Below are 22,037 nucleotides of genomic sequence, written 5' to 3' on the forward strand. Positions count from 1 at the left end.
TGAATACTAACGATTTGCCAGTAAAGAAGCTAACTAGCTCCTGAACTAGCTTCTGATTAGCTTCTAGCTAGCTCCTGGCTAGCTTCTGGTTAGTTTCTGGCTAGCTTCTTGGAGTTTCTGGCTAGCTTCTGGCTAGCTTCTTGGAGGATTGCAGATTTGAGGTAAATAATACTCATTTATAAATATAAATTGGTGAGGCGGGTTGCAGGAGAGTGTTTTGAAGATGAGTTGATGGAAAATAAAAATAAAATGTATGTGAAAAAAAGTTGTAAATATATATATATACAGGACACGACAAGACTGAGCCAGTGTATGTGACAAATAAAATTTGATTTGATTTGATTTGACAAGACGAGGACAAAAGACGTCTGAACTGCTATGCCATCTCGGGCAAGAAGATAGTGTAGGATAGTGAGTGTTACGATAGTATAGGGTAGTGTAGGATAGTGTAGAGTAGTGTAGGATAGTGTAGGATAGAATAGGATAGTGTAGGGTAGTGTAGGGCAGTGTAGGGTGGTGTAGGATAGTACAGAGTAGTCTAGGATAGTGTAGGATAGTGTAGTGTAGGATATGATAGTGTAGGATAGTGTCGGGTACGGTAGTGTAGGATAGGATAGTGTATGGTCGTGTAGGGTAGTGTATGATAGTATAAAATTGTATAGGGTAGTATAGGGTGTGGGATAGTGTATGATAGTGTAGATTAGTGTAGGGCAGTGTAGGGTTGTGTGTGATAGTGTAGGATATTGTAGTATAGTATATGATAGTGTGTAAGATAGTGTATGATCGTGTGGGATAGTGTATGATAGTGTAGGGTAGTGTAGGGTAGGATAGTGTAGGGTGGTGTATGGTAGTGTATGATAGTGTAGGGTAGTGTAGGATAGTGTAGGATAGTGTATGGTAGTGTAGGGTAGTGTAGGATAGTATAGGGTAGTGTAGGATAGTATAGGGTAGTGTAGGATAGTCTAGGGTAGTGTAGGGCAGTGTAGGATAGTGTAGGGTAGGGTAGTGTAGGGTAGTGTAGGATAGTATAGGGTAGTGTAGGTTTGTGTAGGGCAGTGTAGGATAGTGTAGGGCTAGGGTAGTGTAGAGTACTGTACAATAGTATAGGGTAGTGTAGGATAGTGTATGGTAGTGTAAGGTAGTGTACGATAGTGTAGGATAGTGTAGGATAGTATAGGATAGTGTAGGGTAGTGTAGGATAGTGTAGGGTAGTGTAGGATAGTGTAGGGTAGTGTACGATAATATAGGGTAGTGTAGGGTAGTGTACGATAGTGTAGGATAGTGTAGGATAGTATAGGATAGTGTAGGGTAATGTAGGATAGTGTAGGGTAGTGTAGGATAGTGTAGGGTAGTGTACGACAGGATACGATTGTATAGGGTAGTGTACGATAGTATAGGGTAGTGCAGGGTAGTGTAGGATAGTGTAGGGTAAGATAGTGTAGGATTGTGAGTGTACGATAGTATAGGGCAGTGTAGGACAGTGTAGGATAGTGTAGGGTAGTGTAGGATAGTATAGGGTAGTGTAGGATAGTGTATGATAGTGTAGGGTAGTGTAGGGCAGTGTAGGGCAGTGTAGGATAGTATGAGGTAGTGTAGAATAGTGTAGGATAGTGTAGGATAGTGTGGGATCGCGTATGATAGTGTAGGATAGTGTAGATTAGTGTAGGGTGGTGTGTAATAGTGTAGGATAGTGTAGGATAGTATAGGATAGTGTGTAAGATAGTGTATGATAGTGTGGGATAGTGTAGGATAGTGTAGGGTAGTGTATGGTAGTGTCGGGTAGTGTCGGGTAGTGTAGGATAGTGTAGCATAGTGTATGGTGGTGTATGATAGTGTAGGGTAGTGTAACATAGTGTGTAAGATAGTGTAGGATCGTGTAAGGTAGTGTAGGATAGTGTGCAGGCTAGCTGACATTCTGTAAGTTCTTACCAGATGACTTCTGGGGCAGGGAAGGCCCGTAGTTTGGGGGAGAGACGGTATGACTTCTGTCCTGCATGAGCCTCCACTTCAGCCCCCTGTCTGGGCTTCAGACGGATAAAGGGACGGTCTGGGAGGATAAACAGACAAGCATGCGCACACACACACACACACACACACACACACACACACACACACACACACACACACACACACACACACACACACACACACACACACACACACACACACACACACACACACACACACACACACACACACACACACACACACACACACACACACACACACACACAGAGAGAGGATATCACGCATTAATGACATTACAGATAGTGATACAGGGGAAGGTTGTGATTCGTATTCTTACTGCAGAAGTGGGTGTTTACCATCAATGAATTTCCTCATTAATGAATTTGTCACAGAGGTGGGAAGTATTACGTTTATTTTGACTCACCATAGACTGTGACAGATACGTTAGTCTCTCGACTGACCGGTCCACTGGTCACTCGGCAGATATAAAGCCCTCTGTCAGAGCGGTGGAGTTTGGGGATGGACAGAATACTGTAGAACACCATGTGAAATTTACTGGCCATGATCCACCTACTGACTATGGCTGACCTGTTGGCCTGAGGGGAGAGAGAGGGAGGAGGGGTAGAGAAAGACAGAGAGGGAGGGAAAGACAGAGAGGGAGGGAGTGAAGGAGGGAGGGAAAGACAGAGGGAGGGAGGGAAGGAGGTAGGGAGGGAGGGAGGGAGGGGTAGAGAAAGACAGAGAGGGAGGGAGGGGTAGAGAAAGACAGAGAGGGAGGGAGGGAAAGAAAGAGAGGGAGGGAGGGAGGTAGAGAAAGATGGAGAGAGGGAGGGAGGCAGTGAGGTAGAGATATTATTCAGATATAAGAGGGAGGGAGGGAGGGGTAGAGAAAGAAGGAGAGAGAGAGGGAGGGAGAGGTAGAGACAGAAGAAGAGAGAGAAAGGGGAGAGGTGGAGAAAGATGGAGAGAGAGAGAGAAAGGGGGAGAGATGGAGAGAGAGAGGAAGGGGAGAGGTGGAGAAAGACAGAGGGGGGAGGGAGGGAGGGAGGGAGGGAGGGAAAGAAAGAAAGAAAGAAAGAAGGAGAGAGAGAGGGAAGGGAGAGGTAGAGAAATATGGAGAGCGAGAGGGACAGGGAGAGGTAGAGAAAGAAGGAGAGAGGGAGGAAGGGGTCAGGTAGAGTAAGATGGAGATAGTGAGACGGACAGGGAGAGGTAGAGTAAGATGGAGAGAGAGAGGGAGGGGAGAGGTAGAGAAATATGGAGAGAGAGAGGGAGGGGAGAGGTCGAGAAATATGGAGAGGGAGAGGCAGGGGAGAGGTAGAGAAATATGGAGAGAGAGATGGAGGGGAGAGGTAGAGAAATATGGAGAGAGAGGGAGGGGAGAGGTAGAGAAATATGGAGAGAGAGAGGGAGGGGAGAGGTAGAGAAATATGGAGAGAGAGAGGGAGGGGAGAGGTAGAGAAATATGGAGAGAGGGAGGGAGGGGAAAGGTGGAGATATTATTCAGATATAGTAAATGTTTTGCATACTGTAACAGAGTGCACTTCTTAATAGTGTATCACATAATTGTAGTGTTCTTCATAAGGTCCTACCTGTCCAGGGTAGTCCCAGCTGATGGACACTCTGCTGTTCCACTCTGCAGTGACAGTACAGTTGATGGCCAGACTCTCCCCCTGTAGAGACTGCACTGGACTGGTACTGTTCAGATATACCTTCATGATCTTATTCACTGGGACAGGAGTGGGGATAAGATATTTGAATATTTGCAATTTATAGAATTTACTGGATTTTTTTCATTAGGCTTGTGTGTTTGTGTGTGTGTGCCTGCATGTGGATGTGTGATCACCTTGTCTGTGTGTGAGGTAATTGAGGGAGTGCGTGGTCCCGTTGACAGAGGTCTTGCAGGAGAACAGGCCGATGTAGAAGTAGGTGGGGCTGTGGATGAGGAAGCCCTGTCTGCTGTTCCACACTATGTTCCTCTGGTCTGGGGTCAACTCCTGGTCAGGAAACTGGAGACATGAACACACACCGTCACAACCATAAAAACAGTCTCATAAAAGCAACGTCACACAGAAGCAATGTCTGCTTCTGGAATATGGTCAACTTGCATTCAGTGTTCAGAAAACAGGTACATCATGAACTCAACCACAACTAAAACTATTTTCTTATCTCAACCACCAACCAATCATGAACTCAACCACAACTAAAACTATTTTCTTATCTCAACCACCAACCAATCATGAACTCAACACAATCGTGTCATGAGCTATTCAGAACCACGACCACATCCTGAACACATCACAACCATACCAACAGTCACACAAAAGCAACACTGCACACACAACTCCTGAGCAAATCATAAACACACAAGAAAACAGAACAGCATGAAGGCTGATAAGGACTAACATGAGGCCACAGTGGTAAACGTATGATGAACATTATTGCTGCAATACAATTAAACAAAGTAACTTGACAACCTCACAATACGCTCTCAACAACAGACACTGACATTAGGTAAATGTACAGACATTTCACCCTGCTGATGTGGATTCTGTCTGTGGAGACAGAGTCTGGGGTTACAATAGAGACAGAGTCTGGAGTTACAATAGAGACAGAGTCTGGAGTTACAATAGAGACAGAGTCTGGAGTTACAATAGAGACAGAGTCTGGAGTTACAATATAGATAGAGTCTGGAGTTACAATAGAGACAGAGTCTGGAGTTACAATATAGATAGAGTCTGGAGTTACAATATAGATAGAGTCTGGAGTTACAATAGAGACAGAGTCTGGAGTTACAATAGAGACAGAGTCTGGAGTTACAATAGAGACAGAGTCTGGAGTTACAATAGAGACAGAGTATTGTGTTACTGTGGAGACAGAGTCTGCAGTTACAATAGAGACAGAGTCTGGAGTTACAATAGAGACAGAGTATTGTGTTACTGTGGAAACAGAGTCTGGAGTTACAATATAGATAGAGTCTGGAGTTACAATAGAGACAGAGTCTGGAGTTACAATATAGATAGAGTCTGGAGTTACAATAGAGACAGAGTCTGGAGTTACAATAGAGACAGAGTCTGGAGTTACAATAGAGACAGAGTCTGGAGTTACAATAGAGACAGAGTCTGGAGTTACAGTAGAGACAGAGTATTGTGTTACTGTGGAGACAGAGTCTGGAGTTACAATATAGACAGCGTCTGGAGTTACAATATAGATAGAGTCTGGAGTTACAATAGAGACAGAGTCTGGAGTTACAATAGAGACAGAGTCTGGAGTTACAAGAGAGACAGTCTGGAGTTACAATAGAGACAGAGTCTGGAGTTACAATAGAGACAGAGTCTGGAGTTACAATAGAGACAGAGTCTGGAGTTACAATAGAGACAGAGTCTGGAGTTACAATAGAGACAGAGTCTGGAGTTACAATAGAGACAGAGTCTGGAGTTACAATAGAGACAGAGTCTGGAGTTACAATAGAGACAGAGTCTGGAGTTACAATAGAGACAGAGTCTGGAGTTACAATAGAGACAGAGTCTGGAGTTACAATAGAGACAGAGTCTGGAGTTACAATAGAGACAGAGTCTGGAGTTACAATAGAGACAGAGTCTGGAGTTACAATAGAGACAGAGTCTGGAGTTACAATAGAGACAGAGTCTGGAGTTACAATAGAGACAGAGTCTGGAGTTACAATAGAGACAGAGTCTGGAGTTACAATAGAGACAGAGTCTGGAGTTACAATAGAGACAGAGTCTGGAGTTACAATAGAGACAGAGTCTGGAGTTACAATATCGATAGAGTCTGGAGTTACAATAGAGACAGAGTATTGTGTTACTGTGGAGACAGAGTCTGCAGTTACAATAGAGACAGAGTCTGGAGTTACAATAGAGACAGAGTCTGGAGTTACAATAGAGACAGAGTCTGGAGTTACAATAGAGACAGAGTCTGGAGTTACAATAGAGACAGAGTCTGGAGTTACAATAGAGACAGAGTCTGGAGTTACAATAGAGACAGAGTATTGTGTTACTGTGGAGACAGAGTCTGCAGTTACAATAGAGACAGAGTCTGGAGTTACAATAGAGACAGAGTATTGTGTTACTGTGGAGACAGAGTCTGCAGTTACAATAGAGACAGAGTCTGGAGTTACAATAGAGACAGAGTATTGTGTTACTGTGGAGACAGAGTCTGCAGTTACAATAGAGACAGAGTCTGGAGTTACAATAGAGACAGATTGTTAACACCAGTGTTAACTAGCTGATAGTCCCCACCCCCAGTGTTAACTAGCTGATAGTCCCCACCCCCAGTGTTAACTAGCTGATAGTCCCCACCCCCAGTGTTAACTAGCTGATAGCCCCCCCACCCCCAGTGTTAACTAGCTGATAGCCCCCCAACCCCCAGTGTTAACTAGCTGATAGCCCCCCACCCCCATTGTTAACTAGCTGATAGCCCCCCACCCTCAGTGTTAACTAGCTGATAGCCCCCCACCCCCAGTGTTAACTAGCTTATAGCCCATCCACCCCCAAAGTTAACTAGCTGATAGCCCCCCACCATCAGTGTTAACTAGCTGATAGCCCCCCACCCCAGCATTAACTAGCTGATAGCCCCAAGTGTTAACTAGCTGATAGCCCTCCCACCTCCAGTGTTAACTAGCTGATAGCCCCCCACCCCCAGCGTTAACTAGCTGATAGCCCCCCACCCCCAGGGTTAACTAGCTGATAGCCCCCCACCCCCAGTGTTAACTAGCAGATACCCCCCCAATGTTAACTAGCTGATAGCCCCCAATGTTAACTAGCTTATAGCCCCCCACCCCAAGTGTTAACTAGCTGATATCCCCCCACCCCCAGTGTTAACTAGCTGATAGCCCCCCACCCCCAGTGTTAACTAGCTGATAGCCCCCCACCCCCAGTGTTAACTAGCTGATATCCCCCACCCCCAGCATTAATGGAGTCTTGTGTTAACTAGCTGATAACCCCCATCCCACTCACAGTGTTAACTAGCTGATAGCCCCAAGTGTTAACTAGCTGATAGCCCCCAGTGTTAACTAGCTGATAGCCCCCAGTGTTAACTAGCTGATAGCCCCCAGTGTTAACTAGCTGATAGCCCTCCAGTGTTAACTAGCTGATAGCCCCCAGTGTTAACTAGCTGATAGCCCCAAGTGTTAACTAGCTGATAGCCCCCCACCCCCAGTGTTAACTAGCTGATATCCCCCCACCCCCAGCATTAATGGAGTCTTGTGTTAACTAGCTGATAGCCCCCAGTGTTAACTAGCTGATAGCCCCCCAGTGTTAACTAGCTGATAGCCCCCAGTGTTAACTAGCTGATAGCCCCAAGTGTTAACTAACTGATAGCTCTACCCCCAGTGTTAACTAATTGATAGCCCCCAGTGTTAACTAGCTGATAGCCCCCACCCCACCCCCAGTGTTAACTAGCTGATACCCCCAGTGTTAACTAGCTGATAGCCCCAAGTGTTAACTAACTGATAGCTCTACCCCCAGTGTTAACTAGCTGATAGCCCCCCAGTGTTAACTAGCTGATAGCCCCCAGTGTTAACTAGGTGATAGCCCCCAGTGTTAACTAGGTGATAGCCCCCACCCCACCCCCAGTGTTAACTAGCTGATAGCCCCCAGTGTTAACTAGCTGACACCCCCACCCCACCCCCAGTGTTAACTAGCTGAGAGCCCCTAGTGTTAACTAGCTGATAGCCCCCAGTTTAACTAGCTCATAGCCCCCTAGTGTTAACTGGGGTGGAGAAGGGTTGAGGGGGTGGAGAGGGGTTGAGAGGGGTTGAGGGGGTCGAGACAGATTGAGGGGGTGGAGAGGGGCGGAGAGGGGTTGAGGGTGGTGGAGAGGGGTGGAGGGGGGTTGAGGGGGTGAAGGGGGTGGAGACAGGTTGAGGGGGTGGAGAGAGGTTGAGGGGGTGGAGAGGGGTGGAGAGTGGTTGAGGGGGTGAAGGGGGTGGAGACAGGTTGAGGGGTGGAGACAGGTTGAGGGGGTGGAGAGGGGTGGAGAGGGGTGGAGACAGGTTGAGGGGGTGGAGAGGGGTGGAGAATGGTTGAGGGGGTGGAGAGGGGTGGAGACAGGTTGAGGGGGCGGAGAGGGGTGGAGAGTGGTTGAGGTGGTTTGAGGTGGGTTGGAGGGTGAGAGAAATGTCAGGATGTGGGAAACGTGACTCCAGTCCATCTGCTCACATTCTGTTACTACAGGATATAGACACTCAGACTGGACTGAATTGGACCCCTAGGTCATGCTACACCTCCTCTCCTCTCCCCTCGCCCGACCGGGTCACTTTCACGGCTGCAGAAAGAGAGAGTGGCCCCCTGGGTATTGTTCCCTGCTGAAAGGTGGGCCGGACAGATTAAAGATCCAGACAGAGTGCAAAATCCTTCCAGGAAAAAAACACACTCCAGTGTGTGTGACAGAGTGTGAGACAGAGTGTGTGACAGAGTGTGTGTGTGTGTGTGGGATGGTTCGAAATGCTGGGCCAGATCGGGACGGATGGAGGGAGGGGCGAGGGAACACAGAGTATTTTTAGCATAATTACCTTTGTGGCTCAGGGCCGGGCGTTTGTGTGGAGATGGGAGCAGGACGTAAACATGGAGAGCAAACAGAAGTGAAGTGTGTGTGTTCTACCTCAGTGTGTGTGTGTTCTGCCTCAGTGTGTGTGTGTTCTACCTCAGTGTGTGTGTGTTCTGCCTCAGTGTGTGTGTGTTCTACCTCAGTGTGTGTGTGTTCTGCTTCAGTGTGTGTGTGTTCTGCCTCAGTGTGTGTGTGTTCTGCCTCAGTGTGTGTGTGTGTTCTGCCTCAGTGTGTGTGTGTGTTCTGCCTCAGTGTGTGTGTGTGTTCTGCCTCAGTGTGTGTGTGTGTTCTGCCTCAGTGTGTGTGTGTGTTCTGCCTCAGTGTGTGTGTGTGTTCTGCCTCAGTGTGTGTGTGTGTTCTGCCTCAATGTGTGTATGTTCTGCCTCAGTGTGTGTGTGTTCTGCCTCAGTGTGTGTGTGTTCTGCCTCAGTGTGTGTGTGTTCTGCCTCAGTGTGTGTGTTCTGCCTCAGTGTGTGTGTGTTCTGCCTCAGTGTGTGTGTGTTCTGCCTCAGTGTGTGTGTGTTCTGCCTCAGTGTGTGTGTGTTCTGCCTCTGTGTGTGTGTGTTCTGCCGCGCTTCGTTTCGGATTCCAAGGCACATCCTGAAGGGAGAGCCAGGGACGAGAGGAAAGTGAGAGATTACTGAGTGGTTTGTTTATTTATTTTTTGCACTTTTACCATTTCCTGAAACACTCCTCGGAAAGACAAAGAATGAATAAACTGCCAGCAGCCCACTCACCCTACCTGAATGTTGTTGAATTGTATTGATCAAACTGTTCAATCTCTTCCACAGAAGAGGCTATCTACGTACAATAATACTCTCAAAAGATTTGCCTGAGGGGCATCCCTTGCCTTGCTAGCGCCAGTCAGTCCTGCCCATTACTACTGGCACCTCAGCTTTCTCTGGCCAGGATACCAGCTGGTTAAGGAATCAGGAGGAGGTTGGCAGCCAGACCGCCTTAGGAGAGGAGGGGTGTGTGAGTGGGGGGAAGGGTTGGCGGAGACAGGGGGCACTCCAGACCCCATGTCCTGTCTCCGGGGGTAACAACAGTGCCAACAGGACGACAGAGGAAACCGCAGGCGCCGCTCACTCAGAACACAGTGGTAAAAAAAGGGGCAACTCTGACACACACACACACACACACACACACACACACACACACACACACACACACACACACACACACACACACACACACACACACACACACACACACACACACACACACACACACACACACACACACACACACACACACACACACACACACACACAAATTGCACTTCATTGCACTTATCTACACTCTCACACTCACTCACCACTCAGGCACCAACACTCACAAACACATCCTCACACTTTCACACACATCCGCAGACTGACACAAACAAACGGACACGCACACTCCAAGGCAGAACGGTTGCCAAGATAAGAACAATGATCTGTCCTAGGAGAAACAAGCGCCCTGTGACTTGTGTACAGATGGGAGTGTTGATGGAGAAACAGAGAGAAGTGTATTGTTCTAAGAGGTAGTCAGGAGTGCCAGTAGTGGAAATAGCTAGGTACCTGACAAACACTATATTGTTGCCTTTCCTTGTTTGACAAGACACTGACTAGCTGTCTGAAGCAGAATCAGGCAGCCACTAAGTGGATGTGAGAGTTATTGACATTGTGAAGTTGAGGTGGAGAATGTGACTTGATTTTGGCAGCCACACTGCTTTGCTCAGTTGGGCCGGGCGGCCAGCTCTTGGAAGAGTGTTGGTGGTTCCAAACTTCTTCCATTTAAGAATGATGGAGGCCACTGTGTGCTTGGGGACCTTCAATGCCGCAGACATTTTTTGGTAACCTTCCCTAAATCTGTGCCCTGACACAATCCTGTCTCGTTGCTCTACGGACAGTTCCTTCGATCTCATGGCATGGTATTTGCTCTAACTGAGCTCAATTTCAAGTCTCAGGGGTCTGAATCCCCTTTTCTATAATATTTCTAAAAACCTGTTTCTGCTTTGTCATTATGGGGTATTGGTTGTAGATTGATGAGGAAAAACATGTATTTAAATCATTTTAGAACAAGGCTGTAATGTAACAACATGTGTAAAAGGTCTGAATACCTTCTGAATGCTCTGTAGAGGGGAGCTGTTTTTCTTGCTCTGATGCTTTCTCCGGCAATATAGTTTCAGCAGAGAGGAAGAGACTAAGCGAGATGGCTCACTCTTGCCAAATTCTGTCCAGTGTAAGCCCAATGTGTTTCTATGGGAATAATATGCAGACCTAAGCTTCTCGCCTGCCTTCCCGCCTTTGGGACAAAGAATCCCATTGTTAGGTCGGAGACATGAACATCTCGTCATTACATACAGATCTCTGGTTTCAGTCTCTAGCTAATTGGAAAGGAAAGTTGGCGGATGCACAGTGCACTGCCCTAAAGGAAAGTTGGCGGATGCACAGTGCACTGCCCTAAAGGAAAGTTGGCGGATGTACAGTGCACTGCCCTAAAGGAAAGTTGGCGGATGCACAGTGCACTGCCCTAAAGGAAAGTTGGCGGATGCACAGTGCACTGCCTTAAAGGAAAGTTGGCGGATGCACAGTGCACTGCCCTAAAGGAAAGTTGGCGGATGCACAGTGCACTGCCCTAAAGGAAAGTTGGCGGATGCACAGTGCACTGCCCTAAAGGAAAGTTGGCGGATGCACAGTGCACTGCCCTAAAGGAAAGTTGGCGGATGCACAGTGCACTGCCCTACAGGAAAGTTGGCGGATGCACAGTGCACTGCCCTAAAGGAAAGTTGGCGGATGCACAGTGCACTGCCCTAAAGGAAAGTTGGCGGATGCACAGTGCACTGCCCTAAAGGAAAGTTGGCGGATGCACAGTGCACTGCCCTAAAGGAAAGTTGGCGGATGCACAGTGCACTGCCCTACAGGAAAGTTGGCGGATGCACAGTGCACTGCCCTAAAGGAAAGTTGGCGGATGCACAGTGCACTGCCCTAAAGGAAAGTTGGCGGATGCACAGTGCACTGCCCTAAAGGAAAGTTGGCGGATGCACAGTGCACTGCCCTAAAGGAAATTGATGTTTTGCCAAAATTATATAATTACTCTTGTCTATATAAAATAATTCAAAATACACCAGGGAGCATGACTTAGGCAGAATGGCCTTACTGAAGAGCTCCGTGACTTTCAACGTGGCACCGTCATAGGATGCCACCCTTCCAACAAGTCAGTTTGTCACATTTCTGCCCTGCTGGAGCTGCCCTGGTGCTGTTATTCTGCCATGCTAGAGCTGCCCTGGTGCTGTTATTCTGCCCTGCTAGAGCTGCCCTGGTGCTGTTATTCTGCCCTGCTAGAGCTGCCCTGGTGCTGTTATTCTGCCCTGCTAGAGCTGCCCTGGTGCTGTTATTCTGCCCTGCTAGAGCTGCCCTGGTGCTGTTATTCTGCCCTGCTAGAGCTGCCCTGGTGCTGTTATTCTGCCCTGCTAGAGCTGCCCCGCTCAACTGTAAGTGCTGTTATTGTGAAGTGGAAACGTCTAGGAGCAACAATATATCAGCCACAAAGTGGTAGGCCACACAAGCACACAGAATGGGACCGACGAGTACTGAAGAAAAATCACTCACTACCGCGTTCCAAACTGCCTCTGGAAGTAACGTCAGCATAAAAACTGCAGTCGGGAACTTTATGAAATGGGTTTCCATGGCCAAGCAGCCGCACACAAGCCTAAGATCACCATGAGCAATGCCAAGCGTTGGCTGGAGTGGTGTAAAGCTTGCAGCCATTGGATTCTGGAGCAGTGGAAACACATTCTCTGGAGTGATGAATCACGCTTCACCATCTGGCAGTCGGACAGACACATCTGGGTTTGGCGGATGCCAGGAGACGCTACCTGCTTTAATGAATAGGGCCAACTGTAAAGTTTGATGGAGGAAGAATAATGGTCTGGGGCTGTTTTTCATGGTTCAGGCTAGGCCCCTTAGTTCTAGTGAAGATAAATCTTAACACTACAGCATACAATGACATTCTAGATGATTCCGTGCGTCCAACATTGTGGCAACAGTTTGGGCCCTTTCCTGTTTCAGCATGACAATGCCCCCGTGTACAAAGCGAGATCTATACAGAAATAGTTTGTCGCGATCGGTGTGGAAGAACTTGACTGGCCTGCACAGAGCCCTGACCTCAACCCCATCGAACACCTTTGGGATGAATTGGAACGCCGACTGCGAGCCAGGCCTAATCGCCCAACATCAGTGCCCGACCTCACTGATGCTCTTGTGGCTGAATGCAAGCAAGTTCCCGCGGCTATGTTCCAACATCAAGTGGAAAGACTTCCCAGAAGAGTGGAGGCTGTTATGGCAGCAATGCCCATGATGTTAGAAAGCAGGTGTCCGCATACTTTTGGTCATATAGTGTATGTGTGAGGATAATGTGTCTTGAGAATCATTTAAAATGTTGAGACAAGAAGAAGAAGAGGAGGAGGAAGGTGTGGCGAAGATATGATGCGTCTTTCTCCAGAACACATGTATATGTAGGAATGTGCTCATTTGGCAAAGTGTTATTTCTGATTGTCTTAACTCACCATGTACACCACTTATTTTTTCTAAAAACAAAAGACTTTGTTGGCTTGTGTAACATTCATTGCGAATGATAGTTCCTAAGTATTAGAACAATCTTTCCAACACTCCCGGCCTCGATAATCACCACGCCTCGGTGTGAAAGAGCAACATATCATGATCTGATGACCCCATAAAGCCAGTGGAAATGTTATTTTAAAAAACAGCAGTCTGTCTAGAGCTCACTGGGTGGGAAACTCTGAGGGCCCAGAATAGGCTAGTTGATACAATGTTGCAGTTCACTAACAATAGTTCAAGTCAAGACAGATAGGAAGGGAGGCAGACAGGTAGAGAAGAGAGATGATTGTGATTGAAAGAAGCAGAATTTTCATCAGGTTATTTTCTACTGTTTTTATTTGTCAGCTTTACTTAGTTGAGATGGAGGTTACAGGTTGCTGCATTGGCCTATAGGCTGTCTCGGAGTTCTATGAGCTCATTTCTTTAGCTGCCAATGGATCACAGTCTATCAATGTGTTCATATGGCAGAGGCTGCTGCTCTCACCTCAGTTCAATTTTAACTTTGACATTTTTATCATTTTATTTCAGATTTTTATGATTAATCACGTGACAATGAATGAGAAAATAAAATGTTATTATTGAAATTAAACTGTTCCACAGAAATGTGCATATAAAAGATGGGTAGAAATTGTAGGATAAATTGGAAGCTTCCCCAAACTTGAAACTCACCAGCTGCCTATTGTCTTTGCTATTACACCTATTAAAACTAATTGTGAACGCAAGCGGGTCTGCTGTCGGGCCTGGTGTGTGTGTGTGTGTGTGTCTGTGTGTGTGTGTCCATGCTCGTGTGTTCCTATCCCTAACCTCGGTGTGTGTGTGTCCATGCTCGTGTGTTCCTATCCCTAACCTCGGTGTGTGTGTGTGTGTCCATGCTCGTGTGTTCCTATCCCTAACCTCGGTGTGTGTGTGTGTGTCATAGAATCTGATTGGGCACTAGTGTGAAGGGAACTCACCTTGACCAATGAGACAGTGGCGTCAGGGTTGGTGACTCTACAGGGGAAGACCAGAGGCTGGCTCTCCTTCATATACACCACGTCTGGACTGTTATTCTGCTCCTCCACAAATGGCCGCTGTCTGTCTGAAACCACAACACCGAGGTTAGGGATAGGAACACACGAGCATGGACACACACACACACCAAGGTTAGGGATAGGAACACACAAGCATGGACACACACACACACCGAGGTTAGGGATAGGAACACACGAGCATGGGCACACATACACAGACACACACACACCGAGGTTAGGGATAGGAACACACGAGCATGGACACACACACACACACACCGAGGTTAGGGATAGGAACACACGAGCATGGACACACACACACACACCGAGGTTAGGGATAGGAACACACGAGCATGGACACACACACACAGACACAGACACACACACACAGACACAGACACACACACACCGAGGTTAGGGATAGGAACACACGAGCATGGACACACACACACACACCGAGGTTAGGGATAGGAACACACGAGCATGGACAGACACACACACACCGAGGTTAGGAATAGGAACACACGAGCATGGACACACACACAGACACAGACACAGACACAGACACAGACACAGACACAGACACACACACACACACACACACACACACACACACACACACACACACACACACACACACACACACACACACACACACACACACACACACACACACCGAGGTTAGGGATAGGAACACACGAGCATGGACACACACACACAGACACACACACACACACACCGAGGTTAGGGATAGGAACGCACGAGCATGGCCACACACACACAGACACACACACACACACACACACCGAGGTTAGGGATAGGAACACACGAGCATGGACACACACACACAGACACACACACACACACCGAGGTTAGGGATAGGAACAGACGAGCATGGACACACACACACACCGAGGTTAGGGATAGGAACACACGAGCATGGACACACACACACAGACACACACCGAGGTTAGGGATAGGAACACACGAGCATGGACACACACACACACCGAGGTTAGTGATAGGAACACACGAGCATGGACACACACACACAGACACACACACACACACCGAAGTTAGGGATAGGAACACACGAGCATGGACACACACACACAGACACACACACACACACACACACACACACACACACCGAGGTTAGGGATAGGAACACACGAGCATGGATACACACACACCGAGGTTAGGGATAGGAACACACGAGCATGGACACACACACACACCGAGGTTAGGGATAGGAACACACAATCATGGACACACACACACCGAGGTTAGGGATAGGAACACACGAGCATGGACACACACACACACCGAGGTTAGGGATAGGAACACACGAGCATGGACACACACACACACCGAGGTTAGTGATAGGAACACACGAGCATGGACACACACACACAGACACACACACACACACCGAAGTTAGGGATAGGAACACACGAGCATGGACACACACACACAGACACACACACACACACACACACCGAGGTTAGGGATAGGAACACACGAGCATGGATACACACACACCGAGGTTAGGGATAGGAACACACGAGCATGGACACACACACACACCGAGGTTAGGGATAGGAACACACGAGCATGGACACACACACACAGACACACACACACACACACACCGAGGTTAGGGATAGGAACACACGAGCATGGACACACACACACACACCGAGGTTAGGGATAGGAACACACGAGCATGGACACACACACACACACACCGAGGTTAGGGATAGGAACACACGAGCATGGACACACACACACAGACACACACACACACACCGAGGTTAGGGATAGGAACACACGAGCATGGACACACACTCACAGACACACACACACACACCGAGGTTAGGGATAGGAACACACGAGCATGGACACACACACACAGACACACACACACACACCGAGGTTAGGGATAGGAACACACGAGCATGGACACACACACACACACCGAGGTTAGGGATAGGAACACACGAGCATGGACACAGACAGACACAAATGTCACAGACACACACAGACATATGTCACAGAAACACACACACACCATCATGTGTGCATACTCATGTACGCATGCAAGCGTACCATCATAATCACATATTGTATAGATGGCTATTCAGCAGAAAACAATCAACAATAAGCACACAGATACAAACACACAAACTCTCACCCATACTAAATACCGTTCAGAAAACAGTGATCTGGAGTCAACAATAAGCACACAGATACAAACACACAAACACTCACCCATACTAAATACCGTTCAGAAAACAGTGATCTGGAGTCAACAATAAGCACACAGATACAAACACACAAACACTCACCCATACTAAATACCGTTCAGAAAACAGTGATCTGGAGTCAACAATAAGCACACAGATACAAACACACAAACACTCACCCATACTAAATACCGTTCAGAAAACAGTGATCTGGAGTCAACAATAAACACACACAGATTGTTTAGAGGTAATCAAAATGCCTGTGTTCCTTCCAGATACATTGCGATTCTTTCCCAGTGCTCTAATATCCCTGTGCCATTGAAAGATGTGGGCGGGTGGAGCTCACCTCATTGTTTGTCAGCTACTGTACTGTGCTATTCAAGGAAAGCATAATCTCTGAACATTTGCACAAAAGTACCCCAAGGACTAGTGGCCTGGACCGCAGGGTTTCCTCCTGCTGCTTTGATTTCATATAAAGGAGCTGGTGAGGGGGCAAGAGGGACCGGAGGGTGAGCACACACACACACACACACACACACACACACACACACACACACACACACACACACACACACACACACACACACACACACACACACACACACACACACACACACACACACACACACACACACACACACACACACACACACACACACACACCGAGGTTAGGGATAGGAACACACGAGCATGGACACACACACACAGACACACACACACACACACCGAGGTTAGGGATAGGAACGCACGAGCATGGCCACACACACACAGACACACACACACACACACACACCGAGGTTAGGGATAGGAACACACGAGCATGGACACACACACACAGACACACACACACACACACACCGAGGTTAGGGATAGGAACAGACGAGCATGGACACACACACACACCGAGGTTAGGGATAGGAACACACGAGCATGGACACACACACACAGACACACACCGAGGTTAGGGATAGGAACACACGAGCATGGACACACACACACACCGAGGTTAGTGATAGGAACACACGAGCATGGACACACACATACAGACACACACACACACACCGAAGTTAGGGATAGGAACACACGAGCATGGACACACACACACACACACACACACACACACACACACACACACCGAGGTTAGGGATAGGAACACACGAGCATGGATACACACACACCGAGGTTAGGGATAGGAACACACGAGCATGGACACACACACACACACCGAGGTTAGGGATAGGAACACACGAGCATGGACACAGACAGACACAAATGTCACAGACACACACAGACATATGTCACAGAAACACACACACACCATCATGTGTGCATACTCATGTACGCATGCAAGCGTACCATCATAATCACATATTGTATAGATGGCTATTCAGCAGAAAACAATCAACAATAAGCACACAGATACAAACACACAAACTCTCACCCATACTAAATACCGTTCAGAAAACAGTGATCTGGAGTCAACAATAAGCACACAGATACAAACACACAAACACTCACCCATACTAAATACCGTTCAGAAAACAGTGATCTGGAGTCAACAATAAGCACACATATACAAACACACAAACACTCACCCATACTAAATACCGTTCAGAAAACAGTGATCTGGAGTCAACAATAAATACACACAGATTGTTTAGAGGTAATCAAAATGCCTGTGTTCCTTCCAGATACATTGCGATTCTTTCCCAGTGCTCTAATATCCCTGTGCCATTGAAAGATGTGGGCGGGTGGAGCTCACCTCATTGTTTGTCAGCTACTGTACTGTGCTATTCAAGGAAAGCATAATCTCTGAACATTTGCACAAAAGTACCCCAAGGACTAGTGGCCTGGACCGCAGGGTTTCCTCCTGCTGCTTTGATTTCATATAAAGGAGCTGGTGAGGGGGCAAGAGGGACCGGAGGGTGAGCAGAGTGGGGCAGGAGGGACCGGAGGGTGAGCAGAGTGGGGCAAGAGGGACCGGAGGGTGAGCAGAGTGGGGCAAGAGGGACCGGAGGGTGAGCAGAGTGGGGCAAGAGGGACCGGAGGGTGAGCAGAGTGGGGCAGGAGGGACCGGAGGGTGAGCAGAGTGGGGCAAGAGAGACCGGAGGGTGAGCAGAGTGGGGCAAGAGAGACCGGAGGGTGAGCAGAGTGGGGCAGGAGGGACCGGAGGGTGAGCAGAGTGGGGCAAGAGGGACCGGGGGGTGAGCAGAGTGGGGCAAGAGGGACCGGAGGGTGAGCAGAGTGGGGCAAGAAGGACCGGAGGGTGAGCAGAGTGGGGCAGGAGGGACCGGAGGGTGAGCAGAGTGGGGCAAGAGGGACCGGAGGGTGAGCAGAGTGGGGCAAGAAGGACCGGAGGGTGAGCAGAGTGGGGCAGAAGGGACCGGAGGGTGAGCAGAGTGGGGCAAGAGGGACCGGAGGGTGAGCAGAGTGGGGCAGGAGGGACCGGAGGGTGAGCAGAGTGGGGCAGGAGGGACCGGAGGGTGAGCAGAGTGGGGCAAGAGGGACCGGAGGGTGAGCAGAGTGGGGCAAGAAGGACCGGAGGGTGAGCAGAGTGGGGCAGGAGGGACCGGAGGGTGAGCAGAGTGGGGCAAGAGGGACCGGAGGGTGAGCAGAGTGGTGCAAGAGGGACCGGAGGATGAGCAGAGTGGTGCAAGAGGGACCGGAAGGTGAGCAGAGTGGGGCAGGAGGGGCAGGAGTGTGAGAGCAGAATGAGGCAGGAGGGTGAGCGCAGAGTGGGGCAGGAGGGTGAGAGAAGAGTGGGGCAGGAGGGGAAGAAAGGGCTGGAGGGTGAGAGCAGAGAGGGCGATGGAGTTGGACGCCTAATGGACGTGGTAGCTGGAGCGATTGATGGACCCCAGGGGTCTTGTTGGCCAAACAGTAGCCCTACCCTGTGACCTGGGCTCCTCTCACTCCTTTGGCCCCTGGCCCAGCTCCATGCTCAGCCAGCTGCCCCAGTGGCCCAACTCAGGACAAGGAAGGGCAGAGAGGGGCAGACAGGGCTCTCACTGTGCCTCCTTTGCCCTTGGATGGTCCTGAATCCTGAATGGCCTTCATCCTCTTTCACTTCCCTTACCCTCCCACCTTCCAGTCCCGCCACCTTGTACAGACTGTCCCCCCTACCGCCCCTGCCATAGACCTCCAGCCTCCCTTCCACCTCTACCAGCCCCCTGCGGCTCTTCTCCCGTCCCCCAGCACAGGATGCTGTGAGCAGGGCTGAGGGGAACAGATAAGCCTGGTGCCCTGGGAAACTCTGCCCAAACCTGAGCCTTTCAGCAGCTAGGCTATTCCTGGCCCCGAGGTAGCACGTAAATGAAAGTAAAAAGGTTTTATATATAGACCTGGTAGAGGGAGAGGGAGGCTAAGAAAAGAGACTGGCTAGGGGGGAGAAACTGTGCCAGAGTCATTACAAAGGATGTGTTGTTGGGACAAACAGTGTTTAGATATAATTGTCTCTCTGACATTGGTCTGTATTTAGCACCCACTACATCCTGTTTAACCTGAACCTATAAACAATGAGACAGCGCGAGAAAGAGACTGACTGACCACTCCATTAGAGAAAGAGGGGGGAGACTGACTGACCACTCCATTAGAGAAAGAGGGGGGAGACTGACTGACCACTCCATTAGAGAAAGAGGGGGAGACTGACTGACCACTCCATTAGAGAAAGAGGGGGAGACTGACTGACCACTCCATTAGAGAAAGAGGGGGGAGACTGACTGACCACTCCATTAGAGAAAGAGGGGGAAACTGACTGACCACTCCATTAGAGAAAGAGGGGGAGAATGACTGACCACTCCATTAGAGAAAGAGGGGGAGACTGACTGACCACTCCACTAGAGAAAGAGGGGGAGACTGACTGACCACTCCATTGGAGAAAGAGGGGGGAGACTGACTGACCACTCCATTAGAGAAAGAGGGGGGAGACTGACTGACCACTGCATTAGAGAAAGAGGAGGGAGACTGACTGACCACTCCATTAGAGAAAGAGGGGGAGACTGACTGACCACTCCATTAGAGAAAGAGGGGGGAGACAGACTGACCACTCCATTAGAGAAAGAGGGGGGAGACTGACTGAACACTCCATTAGAGAAAGAGGGGGAGACTGACTGACCACTCCATTGGAGAAAGAGGGGGGAGACTGACTGACCACTCCATTAGAGAAAGAGGGGGAGACTGACTGACCACTCCATTAGAGAGAGGGGAGGGATGGGGGAGACTGACTGACCACTCCATATAGAGAGAGGGGAGGGATGGGGGAGACTGACTGACCACTGCATTAGAGAGAGAGGAGGGGGAGACTGACTGGCCACTCCATTAGAGAGAGAGGGGGAGGGAGGGGGAGACTGACTGACCACTCCATTAGATAGAGAGGGGGAGGGAGACTGACTGACCACTCCATTAGAGAGAGAGGGGGAGGGAGAGGGAGACTGACTGACCACTCCATGAGAGGGAGAGGGGGAGGGAGGGTGAGACTGACTGACCACTCAATGAGAGAGGGGAGGGGGGGAGACTGACCACTCCATGAGAGAGAGAGGGGAGGAAGGGGAGACTGACCACTCCATTAGAGAGAGGGGAGGGAGAGGGAGACTGACTGACCACTCCATTAAAGAGAGAGGGGGAGGGAGGGAGGGAGGGAGAGGGAGACTGACTGACCACTCCATTAGAGAGAGAGGGGGAGGTAGAGGGAGACTGACTGACCACTCCATTAGAGAGAGAGGGGAGGAGACTGACTGACCACTCCATTAGAGAGAGAGGGGAGGGAGACTGACTGACCACTCCATTAGAGAGAGGGGAGGGAGGGGAGACTGACTGACCACTCCATTAGAGAGAGGGGAGGGAGGGAGGGAGGGGGAGACTGACCACTCCATTAGAGGGGAGGGAGGGGAGACTGACTGACCACTCCATTAGAGGGGGAGGGAGGGAGGGGGAGACTGACTGACCACTCCATTAGAGGGGGAGGGAGGGAGGGGGAGACTGACTGACCACTCCATTAGAGGGGGAGGGAGGGGGAGACTGACTGACCACTCCATTAGAGAGAGAGGGGAGTAAAAAAACACTTCAATGAGAGACTCCTGGAGTGAGTTGGTAGTTGTTAGATGCATCCTGACACGTCTTACCTGTGATATAGACATAGACACCTCTCTGCCTGAGCGTCCGATGACTGTACCGACACCGGAACGATCCTGTGTGCTGGGCCTGGGCCGAGCTAAGTGTCAGTTGGCTGCAGTAATGCTGGCTCTGCCTACCACAACGAGAATCTTCCAATCGCATTCTCTCCTGATCTCTGGCCACACCTCCAGGGAATGCCCACGACAGCTCCCACCGACCCCTGATTGGTCAAAAGTAAAATGGCATTAAACATTCCATCTCTCTCATCGCACCTCAACTTCTGAAAAGCTGACCATAAAACGGTCCATATAAAACAGGGGTGTCAAAGATACAGCCCGTGGGCTTGATACGGCCCCAGAGCCCATTCAAACCGGCCTGCGAGGTGATTTAAGTAAATCAAATACAAATAATTGTTTCATCTCAATCGACATTGAAATTACTAAAACTACATTGAAACTGTGTAGAAATTATAAAGGAGCTTCATTTACACTCTGTCCAGCTCACTAACAGTCATCTCAACGAATGCTAGA

At 49.1% G+C, this 22,037-nt stretch overlaps 1 protein-coding gene across 2 annotated transcripts in view; it reads right to left on the bottom strand.

Moving 5' to 3' along the window:
- LOC124039556 (vascular endothelial growth factor receptor 1-like) overlaps window positions 1-22,037 on the bottom strand; it is a 100,871-nt gene that overhangs the window by 70,598 nt on the left and 8,236 nt on the right. Inside the window, exons 1-6 of one of the 2 annotated variants that reach the window (XM_046355655.1) lie at window positions 16,575-16,879; window positions 14,093-14,213; window positions 3,815-3,977; window positions 3,561-3,697; window positions 2,393-2,564; window positions 1,930-2,047 (exon numbers count right to left, since the gene is read on the bottom strand). In XM_046355655.1, coding sequence (XP_046211611.1) covers window positions 1,930-2,047; window positions 2,393-2,564; window positions 3,561-3,697; window positions 3,815-3,977; window positions 14,093-14,164 — 662 coding nt within the window. In that variant the 5' untranslated portion in view covers window positions 14,165-14,213; window positions 16,575-16,879. Of the gene's footprint in view, window positions 1-1,929; window positions 2,048-2,392; window positions 2,565-3,560; window positions 3,698-3,814; window positions 3,978-14,092; window positions 14,218-16,574; window positions 16,880-21,515; window positions 21,728-22,037 lie in introns of those variants that run through there. The other variant, XM_046355654.1, reaches the window with a different exon arrangement.

This window comes from Oncorhynchus gorbuscha, linkage group LG07 (assembly GCF_021184085.1).
Source record: "Oncorhynchus gorbuscha isolate QuinsamMale2020 ecotype Even-year linkage group LG07, OgorEven_v1.0, whole genome shotgun sequence".
In the NCBI taxonomy this organism is placed as follows: Eukaryota; Metazoa; Chordata; class Actinopteri; order Salmoniformes; family Salmonidae; genus Oncorhynchus; species Oncorhynchus gorbuscha.